We start from the raw sequence: 12,564 nt of genomic DNA, 5'->3' as shown, positions 1-12,564 counted from the left end.
TTATGATTTTGTATATTACTTAAAGACTTAATTCTAAATGGAGCTGTTATATAAAGTTGTACTCAGGGCAGCCAGCACCTTCAGTTCTATCTTCTTATGTTTATGCCTAAGCCATGTACTTTGGAACTGACTTCTCAGTGCCAGACTTCTGCACTGCAGTCTTCAAAGCCCCCTAGCCAGACACATCCTCATGCCTCCTCTCTCTTTTTCTATTTTTTCTACACTGTTATGAACACTAGAAAGCCTCCGCATACATAATAATTTGAGTCAGCTTTCTCTCCCTCCTTCACTTTTCTGTCATTACTTAGAAATTATGAACCTTTTAAAGCCATGTACCTTGAATTAAATCTTTTCTGCTGCTGATTCAGCTTTCAAAAGTGCACTGAAAACAGTCTCTGTCTATGCACACATTTATTCATGCATCTCCATATTCATGCAGCTACTTATTTATAAATGTAATGTTTGTAGTAAAAAGTGAAATATTTGTTTATTGTAGTTTTATTAGTGTCTATATGAATAATAGTGATTCTGCCTACCTCTGGCAGGGAGCAGAGTTCTGCAAAAGCCTGACTAAAAACAAAATGCTGGCCTACATCTTAATACAATCCTCACAACACACTTTCAGTTGTGATTTGGAAATATTTACATAATGGGATGAGCAATTTTACTATATTCTCCACACAACTGACATAATTTCAGAGTTAGCAACAGTGCTTCTATGGGAAGGTGAGGAAATGGATGGATAAAGTCACACAAGCAAGACCACAAACCTGAGCTGAATTAAATTAGGATCCAAGTATCTGAAGTCTCAATGTATTGGCTTCTACCTCTCACACACATAAACACTATGGTATTTATAATCACGCACAATTAAAAAGTTAACAATTGACATGAAATGAGGTCAGGAAAGTGTATCTTCATCATCATGTGAAAAAAATAAATTTTGCTTTAATAAAAATAATATGTTCCAATTATATAAAGATGGAGATGAAATAAAGATCCCCAAGTGTGCCTTGACTGAGCATAAGTTCAAGAACCTGACTAATGTGAATTGTATGGCCACTGTAAGTTGTTAGGCATCAACATGTAAATAGAAACAGCACATGTGGATAAGAATTTAAATTTACTGAACCAATTGTTCAATCTGAATTTTAGGAATTTATTTATTATTCTTAGTAAAAAAGAAAACATAGTTGATAAATAATAAGATTACTATTAAATATATTCATATTTTGCTGAATGTGGTGATGTGCATCTCTAATCCTAGCTCCTCGGAGAAAGAAGCAAGAGGGATAAGAGGTTTCAGATCATCTGCCTGTACATATCAAGTTGAAGGCAAGCATGGACTATGAAAGACCCTATCCCAAATAAAATAAAAAAAATTATATATTACACACATATGTACACACTGTGTATGATGTATGTACATGTTCATGTATATGTGTAAATGTGCATGCAGATATGTGTGCATACATGTGCATGTGTAAGTGGAGGCTGAAGGTTCACGTCAGATGCATTCTGTAACTATGCACCTTATTTTTTTTGAGACAGTCTCCACTGAACTGGGAGGTCACCTAGTCTGAGTGGCTAACTAGTTCCTGGAATCCTCCTATCTCTACCTCTCCAGCTCTAGGATTACAGATAAAAGCTGCTATGCCTGTTTTTACATGGTTGCTCAGCATCTAAATACAAGTTGCCATTCATGTGCTATATCCTACTTTGTTTTCTGTTGCTTTGATAAACACCATGGCCAAATGCAACTTTGGTAGGGAAGGGTTTACTTGGCTTCCTTTTCCACTATAATTGAAGGCTATACTTCAATTATACACTATAATATAAACTCAGGGAAGGAATTTAAGCAGGAATCTTGAGGCAAGAACTGAAGCAGAGACTGCAGAGAGTGCTGCTTACTGACTTGCTTTTTTAATAAACCCCAAGACCACCTGACTAAATATGGCACCACTCACAGTGGGCTGAGCCTCTCCCCCTACATCAATCAATCAATCAAAAAAATTTTCCCTATAGACTTGCCTACAGGTCAGTCTGATGAACATGTTTTCCCAGGTGAGGTTTCCTCTTCCTAGACGACTCTAATTTGTGTCAAGTTGACAGAAATCTAAGGAGCACACATTGGCAAATCCTTTCATAGCTGAGTTATCTCTCCAGTCCCTAGTATACTCATTTTGAACTGTGTCTTAATTCCATTTTAGAAGTTAAATGAACACAAAAGAAGGGAGAAATTTATGATCCTCAAATAATTCCTGTACCATTGAGCAACATCTTTGCGAATGACTTGATTGAAGAGACTGAATTACTATGAGTTCTTTTGTGTTAGTAAAAGGATCTAGACTGAGTACAAATTAGTAGACAGTCATCATCTGGGTTAATGCCAAGACACATGATATTAGTTATTGAGCTGAGAGAAAGATTTATTCTTCACAGAGATTAGCACTGACTGGAGCATAAAATCCTCAGAGAACAATTCAGCTAGGGACAAAGGAATGACCTAGAAAATTTATTTTTAAAATAATACTCTCTGAGCTTGTCTTTAAAAATTCTGATTTAATTGCCTGAGAAAGTGGATTAGGAAAATAGATAGTGTTTAGAAGATATAAGTTGTCTTTAAAGTCAAATTTAAGGTCCATTTGTATAGGAAACAATAGTGCAGGGGACTTAGAGAATTTAAGAAAGTCCCTATGCCCTCGGGCAGTGTGTAGGAACACAGGAGAGCAGTGCTTACACATTGCTGGCAGTATATTTCTGCTATTGCCTGATTCCCAGCAGAGAGAAAACATGAAAAATTAAAAACGGAAGTGGATTTGGTGGAATTGTTCATTGAGAAGGTTCAGAGTATCTCTGAGAAATAACAATAAAGCTTGACTTAAGGCTGGGGATATAGCTTAGTGGTAGAATACTTGTCTGGCAGGTGCAAAGGCCCAAATGATTTTGATAACTCTATCAACAACAATTTTAAGGAGAATTAAGGACATTCCAATTAAAATATTTATTTTTTTAAATTGCTAGTAGCATGAAATATCGTGACATAAACAAGAAAGGCTATGGCTCATATGTTTTAAGTTTTTTTTAATAAGTTATATGAGTAACCAAAACAAAATCTTAAAGCCGACATAAATTACTTAAATAGCAAAATAGAAAATTGTTGCTAGGAAATTGTAGCCCATTAATACTAGTAGGTTATTGCTAATCAGTACTTAACTCCAAGTTATTATTTTGATATGAAATAAGTTTCTATTTCTTAGAAGGAGGATTATTTTTAACAAAACAAGATTTTGAACAATAAGGATATGAGCATCATCACCATCAGAAATCATCTAGATGTGAATAAACTAATGAGTAGGACTGTTCAAAATAATAGTTTTTAATTCTTCTTGTATTTTTAATACACTTAAATGATTTATAACTTATAAAAGTTATAATTATATCAGCCACGGATTCCCTGTAAAATTAAATCAAATTATAAAATAAAAATAAAAAAAGAAAATGTTTCCACAAAAAAAGAAAAAGAACAAAAGAAAAAGGAAAAAAAAGAAAAACAGAAAGAAAAAACAAGAAAAAAAAGAAGTAAAAAAGTTATAATTATAAGCATATATAATTGCATATGCTTTATTATAAAAGCATATTTATGAGTAGACATTTATTATAGAGCTACCAACACATTTAAAAAGTTTTATTTTTATTTATATGTATATATTAATGTGTCCTAATGTGGGAAACTAACTTGAATCCTCTGCAAGAGCAAAAGGCACTCTTAACTGTTGAGCCACATGTCCAGCCCAAAGGAACATTTTAAATACAATAATTAAAAGAAGAAAACGAGTTTTATCAACTGTTAGGATCCAGAGATTCTTACCAATAAAGTCACAATTCTTGTGTGTGTGTGTGTGTGTGTGTGTGTGTGTGTGTGTGTGTGTATGCATATGTATGTGCCTGGGTGTAGAAACTTGTATATGAGTGTACAGATGTCACATATGGTGTCTTCTACAATTATTTTCCACCCTAATTTTTGAGACAACTTCTCTCACTGAACTTGGACCTCACTGATTGGTTAGACTGGCTGACAATGAGCACAGGGATTCTTCCAGTTCTGTCCACCAATACTGTGACTACTGGTATACGATGTAACTAACATTCAGATTTTTTTATTAAACAATTTTATTTATTTTACATACCAACTACAGATACCTTCTCTCATCCCTCCTCCTCCTGCTCCCTCCCCACCCTCCCCCAACAATAGGCTGAGCCCCATTCCTACATCATAACATCTCACTAAAGATTACATGAGCTCCTGCAAATGATTGAGTAACCACACAGAAGCAAGGCAATTTTTTTTGTAGCATGTGCTTGAATTTACCTTATCTAGCATTTCTGTTTATGAAATAAATAATGGTGTAGTTATTATATGATCCACAATCTTAAAATAAAAATCAAAACTATTCAGTGGATTTCTTCTATTCCCTATGGCATTCGTAGGAAAAATCAGGGGAGAGTTGTTAATACATTTGAATTAAGATTCAATACATTTAAATTAAGATCCAAAATGTCATATTGAAACTCTGGATTAAAACTAGGAAAATTTATGATCTTTTAGAGAAGCTGATATTTCAAGGCTAGATAATTGATATCTCCTAGAGAATAAGATCTTCAATTTGGTTCGATCATTAGACCTTAAGAGGTGTGAAAATCATGATAGGATGGCTTAATCAGTACCTAAATATGACACTTTAAAAAAGCCATGGTCCTTGGCATGATAAGAAGCTCCTGGGAAGACCGGCTCAGCTCTGAGCGGTCTGTTTAAAACAGGTGCTTGAGAATTGTAAGATGTGCACAGAAAATGTTGTAAATTGGTGGTGCAGTAATTAATGTGTACGGATGTAGAATATTATTTTAAGATGTTTTACATTTGTTTATGCTGTGGAACATTTGTTTAAGGATGCAAAGATGTGTTGCATTCTTTTATGTTGCATTTGTTTAACTTGGTGAAGCTGTGTTACTGTGCCTGTCTAAAATATCTTATGGTCTATAATGAGCTGAATGGCCAATAGCAAGGCAGGAGAAGGGATAGGTGGGGCTGTCAGGCAGAGAGAATAAATAGGAGGAGAAATCTAGGAAAAGGAAAAGAAGAAGGAGCAAGAGAACAAGGAGAGGAGGATTCTAGGGGCCAGCCACACAGTCACACAGCCAGCTATGGAGTAAGAGTGAACGTAAGATATACAGAGGTAAGAAAAGGAAAAAAACCTAGAGGCAAAAGGTAGATGGGATAATTTAAAATTAAGAAAATGTGACTAGAAATGAATGAACTAAGCTAAGGCCAGGCATTTATAAGAAAGAGTAAGACTCTATGTGTGATTTATTTGGGAGCTGTGTGGCAGTCACCCCAAAAAGCATAAGAGTAAAAAAAAACCACCAATAATGTAAGTACATTATAACATCATAATAATCAGTAGGACTAAAACATTAAGATGCTTAGCTTGGGAAGGATATGAAATAAGTAGTAAAAGAATGCAAGTAAGTTTTTCTTTTTCAGAGGAGAGTTGCTACACGTGTATATGTATGTGTGATTAATACACACATATATCACATTCTTTAACATGATATTCTTCACTATTTAAGATGAATCCTAATGGAGAAAGAGAGTAAAGGTTTCCTTCAAGGTGTGAAAGGTGTGGGGCTCAGAAATCTAGGTGAAGAGAAAACACCTCCAATGTGGGTTGTTTATCGACAATTCCATCATCCTACTAGAGTTTTTTAAAATAAACAAGATCTGGTTGATGGCCCTTTGCATGCAAATAAACACAAAATTAAAGAGAATAAAGAGTCTTGCCTGGTAGGTGTGGAATCTAAAAATTGAAGGTAAGAAGGTTGAGGAAAAGTTTAGGAGAGCACCCAAAGGTAGAAGAGACTATCTTTGGGTGACCATATTTATGTGTCACTGTTAGAATTCTTGTACTGCAGAGACTCATAGCCTGCTCATATGAGCTTGAGATGAGTATCTCTATGCATCAAAAAAGAGAAAAAGTGTAATTCTCTGTAGATGTGAGCATATGCATTTGTGTAGTGGCACAACACTGCCACTTGCAACAGATTTTTTTCTATAATTTCCAATGTATTTGAACTACATTAAGATTTATGAATTTACCTGACCTACGGGATGATAAGCATTCATTTAAACATAATCTATCTTTAGAAATATTTCTTCCATTGAATTATTTAGAGTAGCTTATTTAAATGCATCTTTCTGCTCTTAAGTGAGAATATTTACTTTTGTAAATGTTCAACACAAAAAACAATGAATTAAATGTAATAAAATAGAACATTCATTGAAGAATTACTGAAAGCTGACTATTTGCCAAATGCTTGGTATGGGTTCTCATTTAATTCTCAAAGAACTGGATAAGGTAAGTATTGCATTCAGGACTCAAGAGAGATACAGAACTTGCTGGAGGTCATCTACTAGTAAGGGACAGAGTTGAGGGTAGAGTGCAGGAAGTCTGACCCCAGTTCCTCAGGTCTCTCTTGTAACTCTTTATTAGCCTATGCCAAATCTGTAGCATAACAGATACCCCATTCTTGTACATATCCAGGTCACATAGTGTGAGTTAGAAGCTTTAGAATGAGCCATGAGTGAATGGAAGAATAAGGAAAAGAATTAATTAACATCTGCTGAAAGTAATCTTTCTTCAAACAAAAATTCAATGATTGTCCTCTACAGTCCATTGATAAATACATTTCTTGTACATATCTTGATTGTGTTAAGTAACATATATATATATATAATTTATTTAAACTTGATTTTATTTAGTGCCACTTATTTCACAAAACAATATTCACGTATACACGCACACATGAGAGAGAGAGAGAGAGAGAGAGAGAGAGAGAGAGAGAGAGAGAGAGAGAGAGAAAGAGAATGACATTTATTTTCTATCTGTAGTAGAACAAATGACCAAATGACCATGGCTTGGAATTATATAAATTTACAATATATTGTATTGTTTTCTATAGATTAGAATTCTGCCATGTTTTTTAAAGCTCTCACAGGGCTAAAATCTAGATGTTGGAATGGCTGTGTCCCTTTTGGAGCTCTGGGGGAAATATATTTCCTTCCTTCCCAGCCTATTTCTCTATCTGTCATTGCCCTATTCTCCACCTTCATAGCCAGCAACACTAGGAAAAGCCTTCCCATTGCACTGCTGGGCTTTTTCTTTGCTTTCTCCTTCAATATTTAAAGCAACACATGTTTATTCTAGTCTCATCAAAATAATTCATTTTAATGTTTCAATCTTAAAGTCCTTAAAGGTTTTTTTAAAAAAAGATTTATCTGTCTACTTTATTTTATGTGTATGGGTGTTTCCCCTGTATGAATTTATATGCCCTATGTGCATTCTTGGTGCATGCAGAGGTCAGGGTAGGGTCTAGGAGCCCTTGGAACTGGAGTTACAAGTGGTTGTGTGTGGCCAGGATTGAATTGAACCTAGGTCCTCTGGAAGAGCAGCAGTAGTCTTAACCACTGAACTCACTCTCTAAACCTAAATCTTAAAGTATTTTGTTGTTGTTTTGGCTTCTTTAAAAAAATGAAAACAGGTTTTTTTCATACAATCTATTATGATTATAATTCCTTCTTTCCTAACTCCTCCCCACCTCTCCGCCCACCTAAATCCGCACCTCCTTTCTTGCTATCTCTCATTAGAAAACAGACATCTAAAAAAAAGAAGAAAAGTAATTATAAAATATGAGAAAATAAAAACAAGTAAATGTAAATGGGACAAAACAAATGAACAGTAAAACAAAGAGCCAGAAAAAAAAAGGCACAAGAAACACAGAAAGGTGCAGAGACTCATACATTAGCAAACACAGAAATTCCATATAAATGCAAAAATCAGAAACTAAGATATATAAGCAAAGGACATGCAGAGTAAGAAAAAAAATGAAACAAAGGAAAAAATGCACAGACAAAGCACTGTGAGATTAAAAACAAACAAACAAAACAAAACTGAAAAACCCCAAATCCTTCAAAATACCACTGAGTTCCTTTTTTGTTGGTCATCTACTGCTGCACATGAAGCCTGTCCTTCACAGTGGTTTGTATACGCAGTGAGAGAGACCTCATTGGAGAACCGGTCTTTCATTTGTGAGTGGTTATCAATTAGAGACAGCTTCTAGGTTAGGGAAGGGGCTTCATGTGCACATCCACTCTCAACACCAAACCACATCATGCCCAGATCTGTGCAGGCTGTGCATGCTGCCACACTCTCTGTGAGTTCCTAGGTACATCAGTCCTGCTGGGTTCAGAAGGCCTTGTTTCCTGGGTGTTCTCTATCCTCTCTGGCTCTTACAATTACAGTCCCCCTCCTCCTCTACACAGTTACCAGAGCCATGAGGGGGGAGAATTGATGGAGACAGCCCATTTAGGACTGAGCGCTCCAAGGTGTCTCACTGTCCTCCTATTTTACACATGTGGGTCTCTGTATTTATTCTCATCCACTTCGGCTGGATGGTTAACTGATGAAGACTGAGCAAGGCACTGATCTATGAGTATGGCAGAATGCCCTTGGGAGTCACTTTGTTGCTGTGTTCATTTAGTAGAATGGCAGTATTTCAGTCTTCCCCTCGGTCCTTGGCCTATCTAGTCTCCTTCTTGGCCACCCAAGCAGCATCAGGGATGAATTCTAGCTCATGGAGTGGCCTTAAATAAAATCAGCTATTGGTTGATTACTCTCACAAGCTTTGGGCCATTGTTGTATGAGCACATCTTCATTCAGGTCACCATTGTAGATTGAAAGGTGTGTGCTGGGTTGGTGTGTACCACTCTCCTTTGCTGGCCTTCATAGTACCCCCCAATATCCTGTACACTAGCCAGTGGAGGTGAAAGTTCTAGGTAGGCACCAGCTTGGCTTTTCAGTGTGCAATGAATCATGCAGGTGTTGTTTACAGCAATAGAGCGCTTTGCTGCTCTATTTGTAATAACCAGAAGTTGAAAACAGACTAGCTGTCCATCAAGGGATTAATAAAGAAAATGTGGTGCATTTACAAAATGAAATATTACCCAGTTGTTGAAAAAAAGGGAATTATGAAATTCACAGATAAATGGATGTAACTAGAAAAATATCACCCAGAGTGAGGTAACCCAAATCCCCAAAGACAGACATGGTATGTATTCGCTTATATGTGGATGTTAGCTGTTGAGTCTTAGATAAGCAGGCTATAATCACAGAGGTTAGGTATAGAGTAAGAAACTGCGGCAGGCTGGTTGAATCTCCCCAGTAAGGGAGGTAGAATAGATAGTTATGGATGCATGAGGAGGGCAGGAGTGAGAGGATTAAACATGGGGGGGGTGGCAGTGAGGGAGGGAATATGGTGAGGGGCAGTTAAAACTAAAAGCCATTTGAGGGGTTTTATAGAAACCTAATACATTAGAAACTTCCTAAAATATATGCATATGTGAAGATGATCTAAATGGAATCACCAAATAATGCAGTAGATGGAACCCCAAATAACCATCTCTCTCTCTCTCTCTCTCTCTCTCTCTCTCTCTCTCTCTCTCTCTCTCTCTGTCTGTCTCTGTCTCTCTCTCTCTCTCTCTTTCTTTGGTTTTGTTTTTTTTCGAGATAGGGTTTATCTGTGTAGTTTTGGTACCTGTCCTGGATCTCACTCTGTAGACCAGGCTGGCCTCAAACTCACAGAGATCTGCCTGGCTCTGCCTTCTGAGTGCCGGGATTAAAGGCGTGCACCACCACTGCCCGGCCCAAATGACCATCACTTGTCACCAAATGAACTTCTGGTTCTGGTTAATGGGTTTCATGTAATCAAGTTATTGGCAAAAAAGGGTCCCATGGCAGCCCCCAATCAATCTAGATCATTGCCAAAGCTATTGGGTACTCTCTAATCTTAAAGATCTTAATTCAACCACACTTGAAACGTTTGGAAAATGACATATTCCTAGGTTCTGGGATTCATGCATGAACATTTTTAGGGAAGATTTTTTTTTGCCTACTCCAAGCCTTTACTAAGCCTATACTGTGATCCTTGAGACTGAGTGAACCCTCAATGCTTTCCCTAGTAAAGCTTGTAGGCACTTTGGGGTAGTCCAAACACCAAACACCAGAGTCCTGACTAAAGTATAAAGCAATCAGTGCTGTAGAGGCAATGACCAGGGTCAAGAGAGCGATGGGAAGATACTGCCTGAAGCAGACTCATTGTTGACTCGCTTATTTCATTTTTCCTATTTGTTCCCTGTCATCCAGATTCTGAGACTCTGGGATATTCAACACCAACTATCCATTCAAAGGATAGCTTGTTCTTTCCCGAAAAGTCAAGACTTCAGGTGCCTTTTCCAGTTTGATGAAACCCATGGACGACTTTTCATCTCCTTCAATAATCAGCTTGCCTTGTTGGCCATGAAAAATGAAGCCAGCAAGAGGGTGAAGAGCCACGCAAAAGGGGTCACATGTGTCCTTTACAATTCCCTCCTGAAGCAGGTAAAGACATGTTATTCTCTGCTGCTGTCCTGACATATCCCAAAGCTCAGTGGTCACTTTCCTTAATTTAACCTAACCTAAAACCAAAGGTCATGGTTTCCTTCTGTTGCAAAAAGAAATTTCCTGATGAAGGGTATGGACTACATTGATCGATGGATATAAGGACCAATATTTAGAGGGTAGTTAGAGATTGTGTTGCGTTAGTAAAGTGGCAGATGTAGGTTCTTCCATCATGAACAGATCAAAGGCAACTGCAACAGACGTGCCCAAGTGGATGGGGGAAAGACTGCAAGGCCCTACACAAAGAACTACAGGCAACTAAGCAATGCTGAGAGTGGGAGAAACAGCCTTCTTCAGGGAGGAGCCCACTATTTGGTTATCCAATATCAAATTGTCATCGTCAAAACCACATACACCAGTTACATTACATAGACAGAGGTCGTATTTAGGAATATATATTTTAATATATATGTAACAACAATTAATTAAAAAAGTGGCCGTGAATTTGAAAGAGAGCAAGGAGGGGCTTTCTGGGCAGGCTTGGTGGAAGAAAAGGGAAGGGAGAAATGGTGTAATTATATCATAATCTCAAAAATACAATTAAAAATACAATGGTGAATCCAATAAACAGGACATGGATAGGAAATGATTGAACAGCCACATGCTCTTATACAATATGTGTGTCTGTCCAGGTGGATTGAAAGGGGAATTTCATTTTCTGCCTGTCACAAAAGCAGCCCTAATAGAGTTATAAGGAATCACAGTCTTTGTGTTAAAGCCAACACAAGTCACAGTGTAATCATACTTATCTTCATTAACCTCTATTTCAGGTTTGAGCAGGTGAACCCAGTTACAAAATTTTCTTTTATGATCACCACCCTCTTGTATCCCCGTGGAAAGTTCTGAAATATGCATGAAATGTAATTAGCAGAGATCCATTTTTTCCAGCATATTTTACAGCAATGGCTCAAAGTGGCAGCACGGAATGTATTCATAAGAAAATGATTCAGTTAAATGTGACTCCGCTTGGTATGCAGCACGAGTGTTGTTTGTCTCCCCACCACTCTAATGGCACCGAAGCCTTTGCTTATGGGATCGCTACCTGAATCTCAATGAAGCTTAGCTCCTCTGGAACCTGATGCCACACAGATCCTGGCCCTTCTTAGAGGACAGAAAAGTCCTCCAGCCAGGCAAGCTGGTAGTGGGGTCAGCTGTGAGTCCGATGGAAGGAACAGGCACCATTGGAGTTTAGCCTCCTGCCGTTATCATCTCAAGCCCCGTGGAAACAACATAGTAGAAGTGATGCAGAAAGCGAATCTCCAGCTTGTGGCCAATTAAACAATAACTCCAACCCCGTCTTCCTTTCAAGGCTGGGGAAGCTTCTGCACTGGCTCAGCAACCTGGGAAGCACTTTGTTAGTAATGAGCATTGGGTCATGTTACCACTACAAACGCTCTATTTTCTGGTTATTCTAGGAGGTAAAAATCCCTGACAAAACAATTCAGTGTGAATTCCATCTTCACAGAAACATTCCCCCGCAAATATTTTACTGAACTTCATGAAGGCAACTGGTTAATTTGGCTCCCTGGTGGCTGCTGAGAGCTGGCCACATTTGTTTCCCAGAGAACATTCTGGTAATTGAGACTTGCAAAGTGAAAATGCCATGTTTGTGTGTAGATCTTTAAGATCCTGTGTTGTCTAGCTATGAGGTGAGCCACATTCCAGGAGGAATTCAGTTTGCAGGACACAGAAAAGAACTGGAATCTTCCACATGGGAGTTGTGCTATAGAGACAAAGGAATATGCCCATGTACCAGACGTTGCAGGAAGCATCTGTGCAGAGTCAAGTGTATCTCTATTTGTTGCCATGTCTAACATCATAAAAAACTAAGAAATAACTCCAAAGAACATAGGCCTGTGTATTGCATCAACAGACTTTCTTAGATACTAAGCTAATGAAAAACACTTTCACATAACATCATAGAAATGCATTTGAGAGAAGTACAGAGAAACCTTATCCCCACAGTCCTTTACTAGTTACTACTTTAGAGTAGTTGGACAAAGCAAATAAC

General features: G+C 37.6%; 1 protein-coding gene across 5 annotated transcripts in view; it reads left to right on the top strand.

The window, feature by feature from the left end:
• Window positions 1-12,564, top strand: part of Wdr49 (WD repeat domain 49) — a 164,724-nt gene that overhangs the window by 72,338 nt on the left and 79,822 nt on the right. For all 5 annotated transcript variants that reach the window (XM_052731666.1, XM_052731669.1, XM_052731665.1 and 2 more), the window contains one exon: window positions 10,260-10,493. In XM_052731666.1, the coding sequence (XP_052587626.1) occupies window positions 10,260-10,493 (234 nt within the window). The remainder of the gene's footprint in view (window positions 1-10,259; window positions 10,494-12,564) is intronic.

The sequence above is a fragment of the Peromyscus californicus genome, unplaced genomic scaffold (assembly GCF_007827085.1).
Source record: "Peromyscus californicus insignis strain IS unplaced genomic scaffold, ASM782708v3 Scaffold_9__1_contigs__length_137607984, whole genome shotgun sequence".
NCBI classification, from domain to species: domain Eukaryota; kingdom Metazoa; phylum Chordata; class Mammalia; order Rodentia; family Cricetidae; genus Peromyscus; species Peromyscus californicus.
The sequence above is the reverse complement of the archived record's forward strand: the minus strand, read 5'-3'. Positions and strand labels throughout refer to the sequence as shown.